At 42.1% G+C, this 25,162-nt stretch overlaps 2 protein-coding genes across 5 annotated transcripts in view; one reads left to right on the top strand and one right to left on the bottom strand.

Annotated features, from left to right (window-relative positions):
• The window catches only part of LOC133551907 (arrestin red cell), a 26,201-nt gene extending 12,168 nt beyond the window's left edge, over nt 1-14,033 (top strand). The window contains exons 2-17 of one of the 4 annotated variants that reach the window (XM_061899104.1): nt 217-247; nt 326-386; nt 460-504; nt 564-661; nt 738-836; nt 9,976-10,035; nt 10,178-10,245; nt 10,326-10,461; nt 10,529-10,613; nt 10,682-10,754; nt 10,824-10,961; nt 12,187-12,413; nt 12,500-12,554; nt 12,618-13,382; nt 13,483-13,541; nt 13,611-14,033. In XM_061899104.1, the coding sequence (XP_061755088.1) occupies nt 217-247; nt 326-386; nt 460-504; nt 564-661; nt 738-836; nt 9,976-10,035; nt 10,178-10,245; nt 10,326-10,461; nt 10,529-10,613; nt 10,682-10,754; nt 10,824-10,961; nt 12,187-12,413; nt 12,500-12,554; nt 12,618-12,708 (1,267 nt within the window). In that variant the 3' untranslated portion in view covers nt 12,709-13,382; nt 13,483-13,541; nt 13,611-14,033. Of the gene's footprint in view, nt 1-216; nt 248-325; nt 387-459; nt 505-563; nt 662-737; nt 837-9,975; nt 10,036-10,177; nt 10,246-10,325; nt 10,462-10,528; nt 10,614-10,681; nt 10,755-10,823; nt 10,962-12,186; nt 12,414-12,499; nt 12,555-12,617; nt 13,383-13,482 lie in introns of all 4 variants that reach the window. The other 3 variants (XM_061899106.1, XM_061899105.1, XM_061899103.1) reach the window with 3 other exon arrangements.
• taf9 (TAF9 RNA polymerase II, TATA box binding protein (TBP)-associated factor) lies at nt 13,436-25,162 on the bottom strand. The gene is made up of 7 exons (XM_061899107.1): nt 25,008-25,162; nt 22,108-22,189; nt 16,177-16,313; nt 15,979-16,113; nt 15,824-15,905; nt 13,806-13,976; nt 13,436-13,726 (listed from the first exon to the last, which is right to left on the bottom strand). The coding sequence occupies exons 1-7, from the start codon at nt 25,041-25,043 to the stop codon at nt 13,569-13,571; spliced, it is 801 nt and encodes a 266-aa protein (XP_061755091.1). The 5' UTR covers nt 25,044-25,162; the 3' UTR covers nt 13,436-13,568.

The raw sequence follows: 25,162 nt of genomic DNA, 5'->3' as shown, positions 1-25,162 counted from the left end.
ACTGGCTGGCCTCCGATAAACAAAGATGGCGACTCTTGAGTGTACTAAGGGTCCAGTGCACTGCATTTCTGACGTGCTCAAAAGACATCGCGCAAGACACGCGTGCACTTCTGCTTTTGACACTTCCTGTTTGGACAGCGCGAGGAAGCGTGCAAGCGTGCTGTTTGATGTTGTTATTTCCTGTGGGCTGACACGCGCCTTGTCTCTGTCTTGTAGAGTCTTCAAGAAGTCCAGTCCAAACTGTAAGGTGAGTTAAGGTGACAGCGGAGTGTGGGAGTAAGTGCTTCTAGAAGGTTCTGCTCAAAGTAATGCTCGCTGCCCGTAGGTGACGGTCTACCTGGGGAAGAGGGACTTTGTGGACCACCTGGACCACGTGGATGCAGTAGGTGAGTCACGTGACGCCGGGTTTCTCACACCCGTCCGCCACTTGTCGCCAACATGTTGTCTCCCTGTGGACAGACGGCGTCATCCTGGTGGACCCAGAGTACCTGAAGGACAGGAAAGGTAGGACGCTGTCGCCCTCTTCCTCCTCTTCCCTCGCTCATCACCTTCTTTTCCCGTAGTCTTCGTCACGCTGACGTGTGCCTTCCGGTATGGACGCGAGGACTTGGACGTCTTGGGACTGTCCTTCCGCAAGGACCTGTACATCTCCACCTTCCAGGTCAGCCTTGCACCCACGCCCCCGCTCGCCTTCCGCCGTGCTGACGCCCGCGCGGTGATGTCACTCCCTGTTTCAGGCTTTCCCGCCCGTCCCGGAGGAACGCAAAGCCAACAGTCGCTTGCAGGAACGTCTCCTGAAGAAGCTGGGACAACATGCGCACCCCTTCTACTTCACGGTGAGTGCGTGCGAACCGAGCCCCTTGATGACATCACTGACAAGTTACAACATGTTACCTACTTTGTGTGTGTGTGTTTGTGTGTGTGGAAAATAAGGAGCAGTGTGGTCCCATGGTGCTTCTTGGGAAGTGAGCACTTCATCATGTATTTTGCACAATTAATAATGGATGAATAAGAACAGGTGCAAAATAAGGGACCCCACAGTCCTTTGATGTGTTGAGTGAATGAACAAGGAAGTGTTAAATATTAACGTCCGAAGCTCATGTCAGAAATTATTGACCCTGGCTTTGAATTGTGGACTTTGATGCTGCATTACTTCTGATATACACAAAGAGAAGAATTGTTGTTATTCTGTCATCTAACTCAGTGTGACTAAAACAACAGGGCCAATGTCGGGCAGCGGGCAGGTGCCTCCAGTGGGCCGCCAAAAAAGAACAGTTTTTCAGCTTTGGTCCGTATAGCCTGCAGCGGTACTCGGTTGTAATTCACATTTCCACCACCTATGGCGGTAATGACAATATCTAACAGAAAAAGTCTGGAGCATAGAGAAGTTTCTTTAGCGCAAAAATTAGGACTAAAGTGGTGACACTGTATTTTGACAGTTTAGGTATTATATATATATATATTTGTATTTATTATTCATTTATATGTACATGTAGGGATGATGTTTGATAAGGAATTATCGAGTTCGAGCCTATTATCGAATCCTCTTATCGAACCGATTCCTTATCGAGTCCAGATAGGTTGTTGTATATGGAAAAAAACACATAGTATTTGGTTTAACAAAAGCTCACTTTTATTATATAAGAAAAATTGTAATCAAATAAATAAATATTGACTGTTACCCTCCTAAAAAATAGAATAAAATAAATATTGACTGTTGTTCACGATATGAAACTGTGATGTATTATACTGTAAGTGTGTTCATGTTCCAAATAAACTAAAGAAATAATGAAAGAACTAGTTTATTAGAGAGACTTGCAAACTCTGTCGTGGTGTAAATTACAAGATAACGTTATCAGACACATACAAAAAGGCTCACATTAACGTTATCGTTAGCCACTGACTATGCTTGGGTAATGCTAACATTACTGCTGTCCTGGTTGACATAAGAGGTAACGTGACTAAAAGTGAGCAGATATGGAAATTAACCGGCAACAGTTAATGTTAGTTACTCACCACCACTGTAGCTGGGACTTGGGCAGCTGGCAGAAGAGGGGCGTTCTTCGTCGTCTCTGCCGCTGCTTCTCCACGTGTCGAAGACGCGACACAGTTCTCAAACTTTTAGGTTATGCGCAGCCTGCTTCCCCGTTTTTTTTTCGTAAAATGAAGCGATGCCTTAGAGCGCTTTTTCCGGTCCATTTTTGCTGCTTTTCCTATCTGCGCCTAATGACTGAGCTACGTGACGTCATTTCTTGTCTGAACGGGATTCGTTCCTAGTGACTCGAATAAAGAACCAACTCTTTTTCTTTACTATAGTGGTCTCGATAACTGGTACCGGTTCTCAAAAAGGGATTAGAGTCCGAGGACTCGGTTCTTTTCTTATCAAACAACCGGGAAAACCGGTTTCGCGTATCATCCCTATGTACATGTATTTCTCTGTGACAGTCCTTTGATGTGTTTATGAGTGAGTGAACAGGAAGTGTAAAATATTAACGTCCGTAGTTAGTCCCGGAAATTATTGACCCTGGCTTTAAATGTGGACTTTGATGCTGCATTACTTCTAAAATACACAAGGAGAAGGTTTGTTGTTATTATTCTGTCATCTAAATCAGTGTCTGAACCATAGGGCCATCGTCGGTCGGGTGCCTCGAGTGGGCCGCCAAAAAAGATCTGTTTTGCAGCTCTGGTCCGTATGGCCTGTAGCGGTACTTTGTTGTAATTCACGTTTCCACCACCTATGGCATTAATGATGATATCTAACAGAAAAAGTCTGGAGCATAGAGAAGTTTCTTTAGCGCTAAAATTAAGACTAAAGTGGTGACTCTGTATTTTGACATTTTATTTAATATATATTTTGTATATATTAACTAAAATATATACATGTATTTTTCAAAAGATCGACAGGCGGATCGGTGCGGCGTCTTCAGTAATGCGGATGCTTTGTCGATCTGTTGTGGTGAAGAAGGAGCTGAGCCGGAAGGCTAAGCTCTCAATTTACAGGTCGATCTACATTCCCATCCTCACCTACGGTCATGAGTTTTGGGTTATGACCTAAAGGACAAGATTACAGGTACAAGCAGCCAAAATGAGCTTCCACTGCCGGGTGGCGGGGCTCTCCCTTAGAGATAGGGTAAGAAGCTCAGTCATCCGGGGGGATCTCAAACTAAAGCCGCTTCTCCTCCACTTTGAGAGGAGCAAGATGAGGTGGTTTGGGCATCTGGTCAGGATGCCACCCAAACGCCTCCCTAGGGAGGTGTTTCGGGCACGTCCGACCAGTAGGAGGCCACGGGGAAGACCCAGGACACGTTGGGAAGACTATGTCTCCCGGCGGGCCTGGGAACGCCTCAGGATCCCCCAGGAGGAGCTGGTCCAAGTGGCTGGGGAGAGGGAAGTCTGGACTTCCCTGCTTAGGCTGCTGCCCCCGCCACCCGACCTCGGATAAGCGGAAGAAGATGGATGGATGTATCTTTCGTGGGTTTTTATGAGTCCCTTCTTTGGAAAAAAAGTACCAATGATTGTCACACTCTCCGGGTGTGGTGAATTTACTCCCTGCGTTTGACCCATCACCCTCACGGTACATTTGATTAGTTTATATTTTGTAATCAGCCTGACCTTGTTAATAATCTTTGTGACTAACACGTGCTTTCTTATCATTCAACAAGGTGTATCCAGTTAAACTGTTAGATATAACTATTGAATATGATTCAAATCAAAAGCAAGATTATTAATTCAGCGTTAATATTTGAGTGGGCCTCAGGGTCACAAAGGTTAAGAACCTTTAATGTGTGTCTTATATGCACATACAGTGAAAACTAATACAAACAATGGCAGCAAGCATACTTGCATGTAGGGATGTAATGATATGAAAATTTCATATCATGGTTATCGTGATGAAAATGATTACGTTATCATTATGGTGGTGTTGTCGAATGTGCTCAAGCTATTAGTTTATTGTTACAGCCCTACTTTTGTGCTATAAATGTCTATTGAAAGTGGTGTGTGCATGTTAGCCATCACAGCTAATTAGCTTAGCATCTATCCAATTAGGCCTGCGCTGATGACACAATTTGCTGGATGATATATTGTCCTACAGATTAATGCCGATGAATGATATTGTCGGCATTGTTTAGAGACCAAATTAAGCACTAACATATTCATAATATATCTTGATAATAATCCAAGTAACCTTTTCAAACGCAACGTAGTTTTATTTCTCGTCAGCGTTTTCTTACCGATGTGATTGGAAGGTCATTAACTTTTGATTACCCGAAACATGTAAACAATAAAAATAAAATGAACTCTGTCTGCTAGCAAAAATTATGAATATTGAACATAAATATCGAAATTACAGTGTAAAAATGTTAAAAGCAGAGTGTTCTTTTATTGCCATTTCAGCTGATACGGTACCTAGGAATTGATACCGGTACTTAACGGTACCAATTTTTAGTTATTTTTCAGAAAAGAGCTAATTATGACTGTGCTGTCCAGTTCTTATATGTTGTTTTCTGATTACATTTGCACTGCAGTTGCACTTCCAATACATTAGATGGCAGTACTGTATAGGCTATCTCAGCTCTATTGTATGTCTAAAAAGTAGCTTTTTCCATGAAGCTGGATGCAGGTTTTCCTCTACATGAGTGGTTCTCAAGCTTTTTTCACCAAGTACCACCTCCAGAAAACACTTGGCTCTCCAAATACCACCACAATTACCAACATTAAAATACAGCAGTGCAGTTGGCCCAGGTATTTATTAAAAACAAGGCAGAGGTTTTATTTAACAAGTGTATTTAATGTTTGGCCACTGTAACATTACACACAGTTTTAGTAGTGACACTATATTTGAATGTAGGAAAATAAAACACTAAAAATAAAATTTTTAAAGATTGGATAAAAATATACTTAAAATTTTATTAAAACCGTATACTATTTCATCTTTTTTAATTTTATTTATACTTTAACTGACTTGGTCCTATGTGGTTATGTTCCACATATAGTTTATTCAATGTTGAACCAATTAAGTAATATCTATGAATGATTTAGTACTATTGGTCAGAATAAGTTGGCAAAATGTGTCATTAAAAACGTTCCTCTATGCCAGGGGTCGGGAACCTTTTTGGCTGATAGAGCCAAGAATCCGAATATTTTAAAATGTATTTCCGTAAGAGCCATTAATAATTTTTTTTTCAACACTGAACACAACTAATCACGTGCATTTTTAAGTAAAACCAACATTTCTAGGGTATAATAAGTCTGTTATTCTTTGTAATAACATTGATATTCTGAAGCTAACCGTGGAGGGGCGTAGCCTGCGGGCCTGCAGCGAAGCGGGGTGTGCCAGGACCGGCCTCGAAATCAGCGACAGGTGCGTAGACAACCCACCTGGGCCTTGTTATCTAATCACCTGTCGCTCTGTTATAAGCAGCAGCCAGGAGGAGAGACAGGGTTGGAGCTGGAGCCGGAGTGTGAGCGAGAACGAAAGAGAAAAAGACAATTGCTGGAAAGCAACTGAGAGACTTATTGAAAAATAAAAAAATATCGTAACCCTGAAACAGGCTTTCATGTCGGTGCTTGGTGGTCTGAAGAACCCTCAGGAGGGCAAGCCCTAAAAAAAATTATAGTAAATAAATTGCGGTAGAAAAAAGGATGGATGGATTCAAATGCATGAGCATGTTTAATATTTTGAACGTTATTTTTAACACTTTGATTACAAGTGGAATTAGTCATTACTTATTATGTTAAGCAGTGTTAGCTCAGATTTATCTGAGAGCCAGATGCAGTCTTCAAAAGAGCCACGTCTGGCTCTAGAGCCATAGGTTCCCTACCCCTGCTCTATGCTCTAATTTGGGAAAAAAAAGAGCATCTAAATCACTTACAGCTGGGAGCACACCCAAACAGAGAGAAAGGTATTTCCAAGTTAACGAATGCATTGCTGGTTCAAGCCAGTGTAAACTATCCTCATTTTGACATTACTACCGACAAGGATGTGTAACTTTACGCCGTGTGCGTCGTCCCACCACCGCTTGGACGTCTGTGTGAAAGGCGCGTGTTGTTTCCTCCCACATTCCAAAAATATTCATGTTATGTTCATTGGAGACTGTAAATTATCCACGGATGTGAATGAATATGTGTCTATATTTGGGATTGGCTATGCTAATATGAGTTAGCCTGTCAATGAGCTGGTCCATTGTACGATAGCATTAAGCTACCAGCATTAGAGCTCAACCTTCATCCTGCATAATTGTATTGCTTTTTTCAGTTTATTCCAAATTATGTTATTAATTTAACGTGATTCCTTCATGTATGTGCACTTTATTTGTATATATAAAATACCTACTCAGTGGCCTAGTGGTTAGAGTGTCCGCCCTGAGATCGGCAGGTCGTGAGTTGAAATCCCGGCAGAGTCATACCAAAGAGTATAAAAATTGGACCCATTACCTCCCTGCTTGGCACTCAGCATTAAGGGTTGGAATTGGGGGTTAAATCACCATAAATGATTCCCGGGCGCGGCACCGCTGCTGCCCACTGCTCCCCTCACTTCCCAGGGGGTGATCCAGGGTGATGGGTCAAATGCAGAAAATAATTTCACCACATCTAGTATGTGTGTGACAATCATTGGTACTTTAACTTTTAACAATGTACTTTCTTTAGTGTGTTTGGTTTAATAGTTGTCATTGTGGGAAATATTGACAAAAATTTTATTTTTTTTCCCTTTAATTCAAAAGACGGTTTACATATCTGGCCAACTTAATGGCAACATTCAGGGAGGGGCCGAATAAAGTTTAGTCTGTGTTACCTTTTACAAATGAAACTTCATTCAACAAAGAGTCTTACTAAGTCAAATTCCTTGTGTGTTAAACATCTGTGGCCAAAAAAGCTGGTTCTGATGATATAAGAAAATGATGTTAGGCTGAGATAGGCTCCAGCAACCCCAAAACTGGACAAGCGGTAGGAAATGGATGGATGTTATTAACATTTGTTTTTAAATATACATAAAACATGTAGCCTTTGTGAAAGAAATATATGCATTGTTTCAAATCAAAAATGATCATGACATCGTATATGATGTCATATCTGCTCAGTGGCCTTGTGGTTCAAGTGCCCGCCCTGAGATCGGTACATCGTGAGTTCAAACCCCAGCCTAGTCATACCACAGACAAAAATGGGACCCATTACCTCCTTGCTTGGCACTCAGCGTCAAAGGTTGGAAGTGGGGGTTAAATCACCTAAATGTTTCCCGAGCGCGGCCACCACTGCTGCTCATTGCTCCCCTCACCTCCCAGGGGGTGGAACAAGGGGATGGGTCAAAGGCAGAATATAAATCCACCACACCTAATGTGTGTGTGATAATCATTGGTACTTTAACTTAATATTGACCACATATATAGAGGCAATCTAGGAGAAAGCTTGGAATGGGCTCCGTTGCGCCCTGCAAAGTGTTAATACTGTAAATACTGTGCTTAATACACACCAGCTGTTTGATTGTAAAAAATAATCTTAGTTGTAGTTTTCATGATCAAATGTAGGTGTTGAAATTAGTATTTACAACGGCTACTGCTAATAGTAGCGTGTGTATGGCAAGTCCAATGTAAATTAGCATCAAGCTAACACATTTTGGAAGCGTGAAATCTTACTTTACGTTTAAGTGTTTTCTCCCAAGCATACTTGCTTGTCGGTGTTGACATTTGCAACATTACTTAGGAGTTTGGCTGAATTGGCCCCGAGTGCTGCTTGAGGAATTGTTTCCTTGTGCCGTGTCGAGTCTGGAACAAAATAGAGCACCATTTGATTTTATGTGAATCGATGTAAGGGACAAGGGTAGAAAATGGGTGGATGGATATTTGTTCGTGTTGATAGGCTCATCTTGGCTTTGCAATGATATTTTGTCTTCCTGATTTTTGATGCAAGCTATAAGTCTTAATTTTGTTTAAAAACATAAATTATGCTTATTTTTTAAATCTTATTCCTTTTGAAGTATAGGTGTCCGATAATATCGGCTGATAAATGCTTTTGAATATAATATTGGAAATGATCTGTTTCTGTTTCAAAATTATCAGTATCGGTTTTTAAAAAAGTAAAATTAATGACTTTTTAAAACTCCGTGTACATAAACGTATGGAGAACTGCGGAGCGCCAATAAACCTCAAAGGCAGTGCCTTTGCGTGCTGGCCCAGTCACATAATATGGCTTTTAACACACACAAGTGAATGCAAGGCATACTTGATCAACAGCCAGAGGGTGGCCGTATAAACAACTTTAACACTGTTAAAAATATGCGCCACACTGTGAACCCACACCAAACAAGAATGACAAACACATTTCGGGAGAACATCCGCACCGTAACAGAACAAATAACCAGAACCCCTTGCAGCACTAACTCTTCCGGGACGCTACAATATACACCCCCCACCCCACCCCAACCTCCTCATGCTCCCTCAGTATCGTATTGTGTAGTTATATTTATATGGTAATTATTCTGTGACTGTAAATTTTTTGCTTGTTTTCTTATTGATGCTTTTATTTTTTCTGTATTGTGTATTATATGCTTTTACTTGTAATTGTATTGAGTTTGTGGACCCCAGGAAGACTAGTGGGTTGTTGTGGCAACCAGCTAATGGGCATCCTTAATCAAAATCAAAACAAATTTAGGGAGCGCATGTCACAAATTCCAAGCTGCTGTTTTGAGGCATATTAAAAAAAATAATGCACTTTGTGACTTCAAGAATAAATATGGCAGTGCCATGTTGGCACTTTTTTCCAACACTTGAGTTGATTTATTTTGGAAAACCTTGTTACATTGTTTAAAGCAGTGTGCCGCGGCACACTATTGTGCCGTGAGATACGATCTGGTGTGCTGTGGGAGATGATCTATTTTCACCGACTTGGGGTAAAAATGTTTTTTTGCAAAGCAGTAATTGTAGTCTGCAAATGATGTGTTGTTGTTGTTGTCGGTGTTGTCTAGAATAACTGTGTAATAATCTCCCATATCAGTTGGTGGCAGCCGGTAGCTAATTGCGTTGTAGATGTTGGAATCAGCAGGAGGCAGTGTGAAAGTAAAAAAGGTATTTAATGCTTAAACAAAAACATAAACAAAAGGTGAGTGCCCCTAAGAAAAGGCATTGAAGCTTAGGGAAGGCTAAAACTGAACTACAAAGTAAACAAAACCAGAATGCTGGACGACAGCAAAGACGGCGTCCACAATGTACATCCGTACATGACAATCAACAATGACCCCACAAAGAAGGATAATCCATCCATCTTTCTACCGGTTGATCCCTTCGGGGTCACTGGGGAAGCTGGAGCCTATCCCAGCTACAATCGGGCGGAAGGCGGCGTACACCCTGGACAAGTCGCCACCTCATCACAGGGTAGAAACAACGAAAATATTCTTGATTGCTAAAACAAAGTAGATGTGGGAAATATCGTTCAAAGGAAGACATGACAGGCCCCAAAAATAGGAGCGCAAGACAAGAAGTAAAACACTACACACCGGAAAACCGCGAAAATTCAAAATAAGTCAGGTTGTGATGTGACAGGTGGTGACAGTACACCTACTTTGAGACAAGAGCTAGAGTGATGCATGCTTGCTTATGCTTTAAAGTCATATCCAACAATTGCGACGGCGACTTTTTACTGTCAACTGAGTTTCGTTTTTTAATGACTTCTGCTGGTGATGTGCCTCCGCGTTTTTCAAAAAAAAGGCACATTCCAAAAAATGTGCCTCGGCTCAAAGGTTGAAAAACACTGGTTTACTGCATCCAGCGGGGCATCACAACAAAATTAGGCATAATAATGCGTTAATTCCACGACTGTATATATCGGTATCGGTAATTAAGAGTTGGACAATATCGGATATTGGCAAAAAAAGTAGTTATCGGACATCTATTTTCAAGTATTCTGCCAAGTAGTGACGCCGTACGTAATATTTGACGCGCGATACAGCAAGAAAAGCACTAAGTGTCTGACTTCCTGTTGCAGATCCCCCAGAATCTTCCGTGTTCCGTCACCTTGCAGCCTGGACCTGAGGACACAGGCAAGGTAATCCTCAGGTGACCAGGGTCATAAGGTCAAAGCGCTTGTACTATACATACTGTGTGTGTGTGTGTGTGTGTGTGTGTGTGTGTGTGTGTGTGTGTGTGTGTGTGTGTGTGTGTGTGTGTGTGTGTGTGTGTGTGTGTAGGCATGTGGCGTGGACTTTGAGATCCGAGCGTTCTGCGCCAAGTCCATGGAGGAAAAGATCCACAAGAGGTGTGGCCTTTGACAGCCTGGCACTTGACCTCTTCATCCTTTACTCAAGTGTGTGTGTGTGTGTGTGTGTGTACGTTTAGGAACTCTGTGCGTCTGGTCATCCGAAAGGTTCAGTATGCTCCAGAGAAGCCGGGTCCTCAGCCCATGGTGGAGACCACACGCAGCTTCCTCATGTCGGACAGGTCGTTGCACCTGGAGGCGTCGCTGGACAAGGAGGTACGTGCACGCCCACCCCCAGGTCAAGTATTGTGCGTGCACGCTGACCTGTGTGTGTGTGTGTCAGCTCTACTACCACGGCGAGCCCATCAGCGTCAACGTGCACGTGACCAACAACTCCACCAAGACGGTGAAGAGAGTGAAGATCTCAGGTCAGTCCTCCTCCCCCACCCCCGACCCCCTCGACCTCGTCTTTGACCTTTTGAACTCGTCCCCGCAGTGCGTCAGTACGCCGACATCTGCTTGTTCAGCACGGCCCAGTACAAATGTCCCGTGGCCCAGCTGGAGGCGGAGTAAGTGCGTGCGAGGGGGGAGTGGCGAGGGGCGTAAGGCGCTGGACTGACAGGTGTGTTGTGCGGCAGTGACCAGGTGTCGTCCAGCTCCACCTTCTGCAAAGTCTACACGCTGACGCCCACGCTGGACAAGAACCGCGAGAAGAGAGGACTGGCGCTGGACGGCAAGCTCAAGCACGAGGACACCAACCTGGCCTCGTCCACCATGTAAGCATTGTGTGTGTCTAGTCTTGTGGGTCAGGGGACGGCCTGGCGCGGTTGGGAGAGTGGCCGTGCCAGCAACCTGAGGGTTCCTGGTTCAATCCCCACCTTCTACCAACCACGTCACATCCGTTGTGTCCTTGAGCAAGACAGTTCACCCTTGCTCCTGATGGGTCATGGTAAGCGCCTTGCATGGCAGCTCCCGCCCTCTGTGTGTGAATGGGTGAATGTGGAAATAGTGTCAAAGCACTTTGAGTAACTTGGGGGTAGAAAAGTGCTAGGGGTGTAATGGTACGTGTATTTGTATTGGGGTTTCGGTCCGGTTCTGAGGTGTATCGAACGAGTTTGTAAGCTAAAGTCTTAACAAGCTGCTCTGCTTTCTGCCTCTGTCTGAGCAACCAGCATTGTCTCGCCCACACAACCATCTAATTGGTTACATACAAAGCCAATCAGCAGTGCGTATTCAGAACGCATGTTGTCAATGCTTCAGCGTCGAGCAGATATGTGTTTAGCAGCGGACATCGTACTCTCCCCAAATTATAAAAAAACACTTCCCAGTCACAACTACTACTAGCATCACTATGAGCCCGTTGACCTTCTAGAAACTTAAACTGCAGCTCAGCTCGCTCGCAGTTCTGGCTTGAGGTGAAGGCTAATTAGCTTTTAGCGTAACGTTAGCTCATTTTGCTGTGTGTGTGCGTGTTAGGGGCAGCAAAGCCCTGTCTGTTATTTCACATGAACTCCATGGTGTTCAGGGATAGAGTCTTTCGTATTGCTATTGTACTATTTTTTTAGCTATAGTTATATTAATCATTAGTAATGTAGCAGCCTAGTTTTGAATAGCAGGGTCCCTGCTATCACATGTTGACAAAAATATAACATTTACAGAATAAAAGTCAACTACAGGCTTCCCAAATGCTGTAATAAATTAAGCATGATGAGTTGACTTGAAACTGTTTAATATGTAGAAAAAAGGTTTTGTCATTTTATTTAATCAAAGCAACAACTTGAGGCAGTTTAATGTGGGCAGAATTATTATAGTGTTCCCAATGTTAAAAGGATAAATAACCAAAAAATGTATATTTAGTTTTCTTACTGTACCGAAAATGAACCGAACCGTGACCTCTAAACCGAGGTGTGCACCGAACTGAAATTTTTGTGTACCGTTACACCCCTAAAAAGGCGCTATACAAGTATTTACCGTTACCATGTGACGCGTCCTGTGTCGCAGCGTCAAGGACGTCACCAACAAGGAGGTCCTGGGCATCCTGGTGTCCTACAGAGTCAAAGTCAAGCTGGTGGTTTCACGCGGAGGGTACGTACGACGTCACCCCGTCGTTTTTGCAAGCCACTTACTTCCCGTTTGGTGTCGTCGCCATAGAGACGTGTCCGTGGAGCTGCCCTTCATCCTCATGCACCCCAAACCTGCTGACCCCCCCGCATCGCGCCCCCAATCAGGTGAGTTCTGCTTGCAACACAGCCGCATTGACGTTTCCATGGAAACAGTCCGGTGATGTGTGTGTGTGTGTGTGTGTGTGTGGCAGCTGTGCCGGAGACGGACCCTCCCATCGACACTAACCTGATAGAATTCGACACAAAGTGAGTATTTTTTTGTCAGTCTGGTCGTCACGGTGACCTGACGGAGCCTTGTGGTCCTCCCAGCAGCGTCTCCCAGGACGACGACTTTGTCTTTGAGGACTTTGCCCGCCTGCGACTCAAAGGCGCAGTGGACGACAAGGACGAGGACTGCTAGGAGTGCCCACACTCAAACACACACACTCGCGCACACACACACACACGCTCACATTACATTCCGGGGCGGAGGGACAGATGCTGCCATGTTTGGGCGGAGCGTCGCGGCGCTCCTTCCTTCCTTTGGTCACTGGGCCGCCGTTCTTGCTGCCATCTTTTTTGTGAGTTGTTTTGATTTGCCGGGCGGCGCTTGTGGGGAAACAATGAAGCCAACACAAACATCTGTTGCTCTTTTATTTTGAAATCCTTTGAATGTTGATGGTGTCCTGGGGTGACGGTTAGTAGACTGCACGGGGACAGCGCAGCGGCAACATTCCAGCATTATTTTCACATTTGCGCTCACACAGGAAGTGGCGTCGCTGCTAAAGGTGTCCTTCTAACCCTCCTTCACTTCCTGTCAGTCGGCGGCGAGCGGTGCCTTCTTTTTGTCTTTATTCACTGTTAATAAATGCCAATTAACCCCCCGCCCCAACCAGAAGGAAAAACATGAACTTGTTTCATTGATGTCTTATTTTGAAGCCACCAGCGTCACCTCGCCGCCGACCCGAGACAAGACGCATGACGGAACATGTTCTCGCGCTCCTGTGGCGGAAGGAAAGAGGCGGAGCATGTTTGCTTTTTCCCCCCCGAGCAGTGCTGTGAATCGTGGTCGTCGTGACTCGTTTGGTCGTGCATGTGAGCTAACTTTGCCAACAGGAAGATTGCTTTGATGCTTTCCACGCTTGTAATCATTTTGTGTTTGTTTTTTTATTTCACTTTGTTTTTATGATTAAAGGTGAAATGAACAAGCGTGCTCGTGTGGTCTGCTGCTGACAGGAAGTGGATTCTCATTTGGTGGGTGTGTGGGAGGGTCACGAACCGTCAGTCGTCGTCGTCGTCGTCATCTTCGTGCTTCCTCTTCAGCGTGTCTGCGCCGGCGTTCTGTGCCGCCATGTTGGTGGTGGTGATGAGGATGTTCTTGGAGCCAATCAGAGACGGGTTGATGAGCACGTTGGAGGTGGTGGATGTGGTGAGCGTGGCTGATTGACCAGGGAGCAGAAAAAATTTTCAAAGTGCAACACTTGGAGTGGATTTTTTTTTTTTTTTTTTCACTCTTACTGCTTTTGCTGGCGCTGCTCTGTGAGGGAGGGGGGATCTGCACGGTGAACCTTTGACCCGTCAGCGACACCGGGGGTCCGACCTTGGCGCCGACCGACTGAACGGTGGCGTTTCCTGTGTAGACTGTCCGGTCAGTACGCTCCAGCAAGCCCTTTGGTGCTCCACCTAGACCTGGGCCCATGTTCCATAAGTCAATTAACAGAACAATACATGAAAACTAACTCTTAAGTTTGCCACGTGCATACATTGTGTCTCAGCAGCTGTGGGCGTTTGTACTCCATGCAGGTAAACAGGTAGGTTGTGAGTTCAAACCCAGGCCGAGTCATACCAAAGACTATAAAAATGGGACCCATTACTTCCCTGCTTGGCACTCAATATCAAGAGTTGGAATTGGGGGTTAAATCACCAAAAAATGATTCCCGGACGCTGCACCACTGCTGCTCACTGCTCCCCTCACCCCCCCTCCCAGGGGGTGAACAAGGGGATAGGTCAAGTGAGGACAAATTTCACCGCACTTAGTGTGTGTGTGTGTGTGACAATTGGTACTTTACCTTTTTTAATAACCGCAAAAAAAAAAACTCCCGACAGTTACATTACTATATTTAATTAAAAACATAAAAGAAATAAGATTGCTAAGTACACTGGCAAAATTATCGACCGACTTGCGTTAGCCGCTTATTTAAAAGAATTCCAAAATATTTACAAATTTAAAATACAAGAATATAAACATATTTAAACAGGAAAAAATATTGCTCTTATGTAGTCAGAACAATATTTAATGTTTTCTCTGCTAAGAAAGTATGTGTAAGTTGTTTTTTTATTACAACTTGGTTAAAGTGTTAGTACATTTTGAGCACATTCAGCAAATTGCTTGGATTTACATGACCTCATGTTCGGCTCAAGTTCTTATTGTTGCTTTTTATTTTTATTCTTATTGTAATATTTTTCTTTTTTGTTTCCATTTATACCCCCATTATTTACTTTTTAAATTCGATCTCAATTCTGTACACTGCTGTTGTAATTTAAACTTTCCTGAGGGAACTCTCCTGAAGGAATCAAAAAAGTATTATCCATCCATCCATCTATTTAGTATAAATTAATGTATTATTACATCAGTGGTTAATTTGATCTTAAAATAATAGGGGTGTAACGGTACGTGTATTTGTATTGAACAGTTTTGGTTCGGTGCGGAGACGTACCGAACGAGTTTCCACACGGACATATTAAGTAGCGTAAGCAATTAGATAGTACTTTATTCTTTATTTAGCCCGATCGCTGCTAGGATAGACTGACCTTACATCCTCTTTTCACCGGACATGTCCTGTTTTGCAGGGCTGTCAGGGCAGAGTTTCTTAAATGCCTCAAAGGTCCGGCATTTAACTTTATGGTTGCGTGTATTAATGTACGTACAGGGTTAAGAAAGAGTTAAAAAAAAAAAACATTGTGCGCGCAGCAGCATTCGTGAGGGAGGTGCAGAGAGCGAGAGAGATGATAAATGCGCATGTGTCTCCAGGCTCTGCTTTTTATCCATTTATTTATCAGATTTAATTTTCTATTATCTATACAGGGGTGTCAGAAGTGGGCCACAGTGGCCATTTGCAGCCCACAGCTAGTGTTTTACTATTACAATAAACAAAAACATCTGAAAAGTGGAATAAAAAAGCTTGAAGGTTAAATGTAATTTAGAAAAAGTTGCAATGTCATTGCTCAAAACATAATATTGAATCAAAATCTATGTTATGAATTATTGACCTATCCAAGGTTCCCATTACTTCACATCAAATATTCCACTAAGAAAAATATTTTTGGTGGAAGATTTTGCAAATTTGGTAAATAACCCCAAAAAATTTGATTTTGTTGTTTTCTTACGTACTGAAAATGAACTGAACCGAGGAACATACCGAACCGAAATTGTTGTGTACCGTTACACACTACAAAATAATGTTGACAATAATATTGTTTATCAGTAATACATTTGATCCCCCCCACCCCCAACCAGCTTTTGGCGAGCGACTCACCGAGCGTGGGCGTGCTGGGTCTGCTGGCGATGGCGCCGACGCTCAGTCGAGGTGTTGAGATCCTCCCGGCTGACGGCGTCACCTGCGGGGTGAGAAGCGATGAAGGGGAGCGGGACGAGCGAGCGAGGGGCGAGTAGAAAGACGAGCGCCGGCACCTTCTTGGGGAGGAACTTGAGTCTGTAGTTGGGGGCGGTCAGACAGTAGCGGTCGGGGGGCAGTCGGGGCCCGGTGTACGGTTTGATGAGAGGGAGAGGCGTCTGGTTCTTCTGCCTGGCCACTTCCAGCAGGAACTGAACACACGAGCCATCAGTCACGTCGCTCACTGTTACTCTGAGACAAAAACAAACGCTCACATCTCGAGGCGGCGGCGACGTGAAAGACTGGTCCATCCGGCACTGGATGGCCAGCTTGATGTCATCTGCGTCCACGTTGGACTTCTTGGCGTGTGTGGCGTAAATCTTGGCGTCCTCAATAATGGTCGTCACGTACCCTGCCAAGAGGAGTCATGATGGCTGCAGGATTAATCCACATTGTTTTCATTTTGTTCCCTACTTGCATTAAAGGCCTACTGCAACCCACTACTAGCGACCACGCAGTCTGATAGTTTATATATCAATGATGAAATATTAACATTGCAACACATCCCAATACGGCCTTTTTAGCTTACTAAATTGCAATTTTAAATTTCCCGGGAGTTTCTTCTTGAAAACGTTGTGTAATAATGGCATGACGTCACGGACTGTTGGGAAATATGAGCGCTGCACACACACACAGCTAAAAGTCGTCTGCTTTAACCACATAATTACACAGTATTTTGGACATCTGTCTTGCTGAGTCTTTTGCAATTTGTTCAAGTAATATTGGAGAAGTCCCAGTAAAAGGATGGAGTTGGGAAAGTTTAGCCTTTGGCCACACAAACACACGGTGATTCCTTGTTTAAAATTCCCGGAGGTGAAACTTTACTATGGATCAGAGAGCGGTCAAGTGAACATGGATCCCGACCAAATGTCAACCAGCAGGTTTCGGTGAGAAAATTGTGGTAAAAAGTCGCTTCTTACCGGAGATCAGCTGAGCTTGCGCCGTCCATAAAGCTGCCGTCGACTTCCCTGAGACACTGGCGTCAAGACACCCGTGAACACACACCTCCGACTATCAGGTACTATTTACTCACTATCACACTAGCAACACAATAGAAAGATAAGGGATTTCCCAGAATTATCCTAGTAAATGTGTCTAAAAACATCTGAATCCGTCCAAATGCAATCGGGTTTTTTTCTTTAAACTTTTTTTTTTTTTTTTTTGTCCGTCGCTATCAATATCCTCAAACACGAATCTTTCATCCTCACTCAAATTAATGGAGAAATTGTCGTTTTCTCGGTCCGAATAGCTCTTTTTGTTGGAGGCTCCCATTAAAAACAATGTGAGGATGTGAGGAGCCATCAACGGGTGACTTTCATCGTCTGCGACTTCCGGTAAAGGCAGGGCTTTTCTGTTAGCGACCAAAAGTTGCGAACGTTATCGACGATGTTCTCTACTAAATCCTTTCAGTAAAAATGTCAATATCGCGAATTTTATTGTGGATGTTCTCTACTAAATCCTTTTAGTAAAAATATGTCAATATCGCAAAATGATCAAGTATGACACATAGAATGGACCTGCTATCCCCGTTTAAATAAGAAAATCTCATTTCAGTAGGCCTTTAATATTATATACATTATGATTACATTACAATACCAGATGTCTTCCAGAAGAAGCTTCTTATGCTCCTTTGTCGAAAATGGTAAAAGACCTCACTGCAGTGCTGTCATATTTCATTGCCAAACTTTCAAATAGTTGAGAGGTGCTCTCTGATATGTGTATGACTACAGCTCTCATGTATGAACACTATTGTTGTATACTAGGACAACTTTTTCAACCATGTGTATTCGAGTGTTTTATGAAATTGCATTCTCCCCTTTGAAATAAACTAATTTTAATCTTAATTATAAACACTATCGTTTTTTTTTATCACATATTTCTTCAGTTTAAGAGCATGATGTGGACAAGAGCTCTGCGTCAGTCTGCATAAAGCCACACATTTATAAAAGTAAATTGCAGCAAATTGTTTTAATGTGTGGCAGCTTGGTTGACAGTCAAAAATTAACATATCTTTCATTAATCGATTTATACATTTTTATACATTGTTTACCGAAAATATTTAGGAAAAAAATTGCAATATCAGAGAGAAAAATTACCGTATTTTTCGGACTATAAGTCGCAGTTTTTTTCATAGTTTGGCCGGAGGTGAAATTTATACTCAGGAGCAACTTATGTGTGAAATTATTAACACGTTACTGTAAAATATCAAATAATATAATTTAGCTAATTCACGTAAGACAGTGTTTTTTAACCTTTTATGAGCCAAGGCACATTTTTTTCATTGAAATTATGCGGAGGCACACCATCAGCAGAAATCATTAAAAAATGAAACTCAGGTGACAATATAAAGTCATCGCAATTGTTGGATGTGACTTTAAAGCATAAGCAAGCATGCATGACTATAGCTCTTGTCTCAAAGTAGGTGTACTGTCACCACTTGTCACATCACAACCTGACTTATTTGCACCTTTTTGCTCTTTTCCTGTGTGTAGTGTTTTACTTGCGCTCCTATTTGGTGGATTTTTTGTGATTTTTGGGGTATTTTCTGTAGCAGTTTCATGTCTTCTTTTGAGCGATATTTCCTGCATCTACTTTGTTTTAACAATCAAGAATTTTTCACTTGTTTTTACCCTTCTTTGTGGGGACATTGTTGATTGTCATGTCATGTTCGGATGTACATTGTCTTTGCACCACAGTAAGTTTTTGCTGTCGCCCAGCATTCTGTTTTTGTTGACTTTGTAGCCAGTTTGGTTTTAGTTTGGTTCTGCATAGCCTTCCCTAAGCTTCAATGCCTTTTCTTAATGGCACTCACCTTTTGCTTCTTTTTGGTTTAAGCATTTGACACCTTTTTACCTGCACCTTGCCTCCCGCTGTTTATGACATCTACAAAGCAATTAGCTACCTGCTGCCACCTACTGATATGGAAGAGTATTACACGGTTACTCTGCCCAGCTCTAGACAGTACTGACACTCAACAACAACACATCATTTGCAGACTATAATCACTGGTTTGCAAACAATATTTTTTAACCCAAATAAGATCAACTCCCATGGCACACCAGACTGTATCTCACGGCACAGTGGTTGAAAAACACTGAGGTAAGAAACTAGACGTACAAGATTTCATGGGATTTAGCGATTTGGAGTGACAGATTGTTTGGTAAACGTATAGCATGTTCTATTTGTTATAGTTATTTGAATGAATCCTACCATAATATGTCACCTTCTCAGTTGGTTATTTATGCCTCATATAACGTACACTTATTCTACCTGTTGTTCACTATTCTTTATTTATTTTAAAGTGCCTTTCAAAGGTCTATTCTAGGTGTTGGGTTTTATCAAATACATTGCGACTTATACATGTTATTTTCCTTCTTTATTATGCATTTTCGGCAGGTGCGGCTTATACTTCGGAGCGACTTATACTCCAAAAAATGCGGTAAGTGTTTTTTCTCAAACTGGTCACGTGACACACTTTTTTGGGGGGGACAACTTAGGCCACGTCTACACGAACACAGATACTTAAAAAACGCATACTTATCTCTGCGTTTAGGCCTCTTGTCCACACGCAGACGCATACTTTTGTCTTTAAAACGCAGAGTTTTACCAACGCTGGCCAAAGTGTACAGATCGAAAACTCTCCGCTCAGCGTATGCGTGTACACGGCACAAACGGAGACTTGTGATGACGTCACGGCTGTGTGCTGTCATTTCCAAACTCAACAACACGGCTTTGCCGCCTTAAAACACACTATATGAGGAATTACTGTGCGTAAACCAGAGGTGGGTAGTAACGCGCTACATTTACTCTGTTACATTTACTTGAGTAACTTTTGGGATAAATTGTACTTCTACGAGTAGTTTTTATGCAACATACTTTTACTTGAGTATATTTATAGAGAAGAAACGCTACTTTTACTCCGTTCCATTTATCTACTTTCAGCTCGCTACTCGCTACTTTTTTTTATCGATCTATTAATCTTTGTTTTGGTTAATGACAGAGCTTCAAAGTAGGATCCACGCATGCCTGCTTTTCACCAATCACATGCAGTCACTGGTGACGTTGGACCAATCAAACAGAGGCAGGCGGTCACATGACCGTGATACATAAAACCTAACTTAAACAAGTTGAAAAACTTATTGGGGTGTTACCATTTAGTGGTCAATTGTACGGAATATGTACTGTACTGTGCAATCTACTAATACAAGTTTCAATCAATCATTCAAAAGAGTAAAGGAAAAAAGACACTTTTTATTTCAACCGTACTTCCCGTCAAAAGCCTAAAGACTGATCGCACAGTTCCTGTCTTCACAATAAAAGTGCCGCTCCATCGCGCCTGCGTTAACAAAATAAGAGTCTCCGAAAGCCAGCGCAAACAAGCTAGCAAGCTACGGAGTTTGCCGCCAATGTATTTCTTGTAAAGTGTATAAAAACGAATATGGAAGCTGGACAAATAAGATGCCAAAAACCAACGACTTTCATGTGCTATTAGACGGAAAAGAGGAACCTTTTTTCTCCTCCATTTGAAAACGTGGACATCTGATTCCAATCAATGCAAGTCATCAGAATCAGGTAATACACCAACTTATATTCTTGTCTTCATGAAAGATAGGAATCTATATGTTAAACATGCATGTATATTCATTAAAACACCTTCAACATGTGAACAAAAACGGCAAAATAAATAAATATAAATTATATACTGTATATATAATGTATATATATATATATATATATATATATATGATATGTGTGTGTATAAATGATATGTGTGTGTATGTATATATGAGGTAGATCACCTCGACTTGGTCATTTATTAAGTAATTGATTAACGTTGAAAAACTTATTGGTGTGTTACCATTTAGTGGTCAATTGTACGGAATATGTATTTTACTGTACAATCTACTAATACAAGTTTTAATCAATCAATCAATCAAATCAATGAATGCCTACTGAGGCTACGGTGCTGTTAAGTTATTGTGGCTCAATGTGCCATTTTTTAATTTTATTTTAATGTACTGTTATTTAATATATAATATTGTTTTAGTTGCTTAAGAGATATTCCTGGCTCTGAATTTGCTCATTGCTATTTTTATGTTTTTGTGCATTATTTGTTGCCGTAATCAGGTTACTCATCAGTTACTCAGTACTTGAGTAGTTTTTTCACAACATACTTTTTACTTTTACTCAAGTAAATATTTGGGTGACTACTCCTTACTTTTACTTGAGTAATAAATCTCTAAAGTAACAGTACTCTTACTTGAGTACAATTTCTGGCTACTCTACCCACCTCTGGCGTAAACACGCTGCTCTTTTAAATCCACATTAATAAAAAAAGACATCAAAATGGGTTTTGCGACACTCCCACCGGCGCTAATGACAGTCAGCTGTTTTGGATATGATCGCTGTGGAACCTCCAGCTGGCGGGACAACTTTGACAAGCAAGACTTTTTGCTCTGTGTCATAAGAAAAGGTGCAACATTATCTTATGTTTTTACTCCTTATTTAACGACAAATCATGAAGTTATCTTACGTGTCTTGTTTCAATTTTTGTAGGTAGAGCGTAAAAAGCAACCAAGCAACTAAAAAAAACATAATGTAGTGTCCTCCTTGTAATGTGTACAAATGTTAAAGACAACATACACTTTATTAAACATGTACTATATCACTATATCCATGATTAAATGCTTTATAATTACGTTAAACATGAAAAATGGCTTCCTTGGCACGCTAGTGCGTGCTGGTTTTTACAAATAATGTACACTTCACTGCACATGCAATACATCACAATGTTGCTGAACATGTTATAATTCTATGAGTGTTGGGTTTCAGCAGCACAGACGTGCATTCGATGTTTAATAATGTTCCCAGGATTCTGTGTACGTGCAGGCTGGTTTTAAAGAGAATGTATATGTCATTGCACGTCTAAAGTATATCAAAATAAACATATTAGGAGGTGTAATGCCACCAAGTCAGATATTGCTGCCTTTTTCAGGCTTGATTGGATAAAATGTGCATGACAACAGGTGTATGTGTTTGTGTGTAGACAAAGACAGTTTTGGAACTACACGTGTGTGGATGGAAATTGTTTTAACCTCAAATATGTGTTTTGGAAACTCTCCACGTTCGTGTGGACACGGCCTTACTGTAGGTGAACTCCAACATCTGGTTGATGACGCGGGGCTCGTACTCGGAGACCCCCATGTCCTTCAGGATCTGCATCATCACCTGCAGGCCAAAAAAAATTACTTTTAATAACAATTTTGTCTTTTTTATTTTTTTAAAGAATTTATACGCTTTGCATTGCAAGCCGTAGTTGATCACTAAAAACGTTCCCCAGCCAGATGACCACTATCGGTGACCACAGATGACGCACCAGCTGTCCAAAGTCGGGACCCAGGGTGGACAACTCATCTGTGCATCAGTTGGGGACGTCTCTACGCTGCTGACTTGTCTCCTCTCAAGATGATCTCCTGCTGGCCCCACTATGAACTGGACTCCCACTATTATGTTAGATCAACTATGGACTGGACTCCCACAATATTATGCTAGATCCACTATGGACTGGTCTCTTACTATTATGTTAGATCCACTATGGACTCTCCCAATATTATGCTAGATCCACTATGAGCTGGACTCTCACTATTATGTTAGATCCACTATGGACTGAACTCCCACTATTATATCAGATCCACTATGAACTGGACTCCCACTATTATGTTGGATCCACTATGGACTGGACTCACACTATTATGTTAGATCGACTACGGACTGGACTCGCACTATTATGTTAGATCCACTATGGACTGGACTCCCACTATTATGTTAGATAAACTATGGACTGGACTCTCACAATATTATGCTAGATCCACTATGGACTGGTCTCTTACTATTATGTTAGATCCACTATGGACTCTCACAATATTATGCTAGATCCACTATGTACTGGACTCCCACTATTATGTTAGATCCACTATGGACTAGGGATGCACTGATTAATCGGTAACCGAATATATTCGGCCAAATATGGCAAAAAAAGCCACATTCGGCCTTCGGTGGAATGAGTTAAAAGCAAGGCCGAATAGTGGCGTGTGACGCAAAGACGCAATTTTTTGACGCGGTGACGCAATCAACCAACGTGCAGTGTTAAATTTAAATTGTTTTATACATAGTTAGTTTCTTTCTTTTTATTCTGAAGCTGAAGTACTGTTATTGACAAATCTGTTCTGGCCTGGGATATGTTGTGTACCTGTATAAGTGTACAACAAGCACACACTTATTGAGATTTAGTGGGGCCTTTGTTTACATTATTAGCCTGTTGTGTAGGCTACCTGTATAAGTGTATGAGGTTACAAGCACACACTTAATTGAGACTTACTTGAGCCTTCTGTTTACATTATTAGCATATCTACTGGGGCTAAGCAGACTTTTGCCAAAAGGACAATAATTCATTTGTTGTGGGTTTATCCACTTTAATGCACTTTATTTTTTTTTGGAATGCATGTTTTGTTTGAAGGCCTAATATAAATGAAAAACTGTGCTTTTTTTGAAAAGCAAAGGCTACTGGAATATTAAAAAATGTCAATATTCAGTAAAAATTTACTTTATTTGAAAAACATGTCTAAAATTTATTCTAGGCTATTTATGCAATATAAAAACTGCATTTATTATTCGGTATTTGGTATTCGGCCTTCGGCCAAGCACTCAAATTTTATTCGGTTTCGGCTTCGGCCACAAATTTTCATTTCGGTGCATCCCTACTGTGGACTGGACTTCCACTATTTTGTTATATCAACTATGGACTGGACTCTCACAATATTATGCTAGATCCACTATGGACTGGTCTCTTACTATTATGTTAGATCCACTATGGACTCTCACAATATTATGCTGGATCCACTATGTACTGGACTCCCACTATTATGTTAGATCCACTATGGACTGGACTTCCACTATTTTGTTAGATCAACTATGGACTGGACTCTCATAATATTATGCTAGATCCACTATGGACCGGTCACTTACTATTATGTTAGATCCACTATGTACTGGACTCCCACTATTTTGTTAGATCAACTATGGACTGGACTCTCCAATATTATGCTAGATCCACTATGGACTGGTCTCTTACTATTATGTTAGATCAACTATGGACTGGACTCTCACTATTATGTTAGATCCACTATGGACTGGTCTCTTACTATTATGTTAGATCCACTATGGACTCTCACAATATTATGCTAGATCCACTACGTACTGGACTCCCACTATTATGTTAGATCCACTATGGACTGGACTTCGACTATTTTGTTAGATCAACTATGGACTGGACTCTCACAATATTATGCTAGATCCACTATGGACTGGTCTCTTACCATTATGTTAGATCCACTATGGACTCTCACAAAATTATGATAGATCCACAATGGACTGGACTCTCACTATTATGTTAGACCCACTATGGACTGGACTCTGACAATATTAAGCTAGATCCGCTCAACGTCCATTGCACCGGTCGCCCGGGGGTCCCTCCACATCGGCTGCCCCCTCCAAGGTTTCTCATTGTCATCCTATTGGGTTGAGTTTTTCCTTGCCCTGATGTGGGATCTGGACGAGGATGTTGTCGTGGCTCGTGCAGCCCTTTGAGACACTCGTGATTTAGGGCTATGTAAGCAAACATTGATTGACCTTCCGCGACCACAAAAGGGACAAGCGGTAGGAAATGGATGGATGGATGATGGATTGATCGCTATTGAATGTTTTTAAACTGTGGGCCCTTTTGTCTGCTAATTTTGCGTAACACCAATAAAACTTTATTACTTTACGGGCATTGCAAGAACAAGTAAAAAAGAGAATTAGACGTTGGCTTTAACTACAGCTTAAGCTAACTAGCTAGCTCCTTCCCGCTGTTGTCAATGAGCATGCTAACACGCTAGCATGTGACGCCACCTTTAAAAAGCGGCATAAGTGCACAGCGTCGCCGGAAATAAACTCGGCCCCACTTTATGAACGCAAAGAGACGCCGAGGCGTTTAATAACAAGTTACCTGGGCATCTTTGGGGACGCTTTTGGGCGCAGACATGTTTTCGGATTTCTTCGGTGCCGCCTTCGCGTCTTCTTCTACGCTTTGTTTATCGACGCTGCCCGAGCCTCCGATGACGCCGAGACACGATGACGCCGCCTGCTGGACGGGACGGTGTA

The sequence above is a fragment of the Nerophis ophidion genome, linkage group LG04 (assembly GCF_033978795.1).
Source record: "Nerophis ophidion isolate RoL-2023_Sa linkage group LG04, RoL_Noph_v1.0, whole genome shotgun sequence".
NCBI classification, from domain to species: Eukaryota; Metazoa; Chordata; class Actinopteri; order Syngnathiformes; family Syngnathidae; genus Nerophis; species Nerophis ophidion.
The sequence above is the reverse complement of the archived record's forward strand: the minus strand, read 5'-3'. Positions and strand labels throughout refer to the sequence as shown.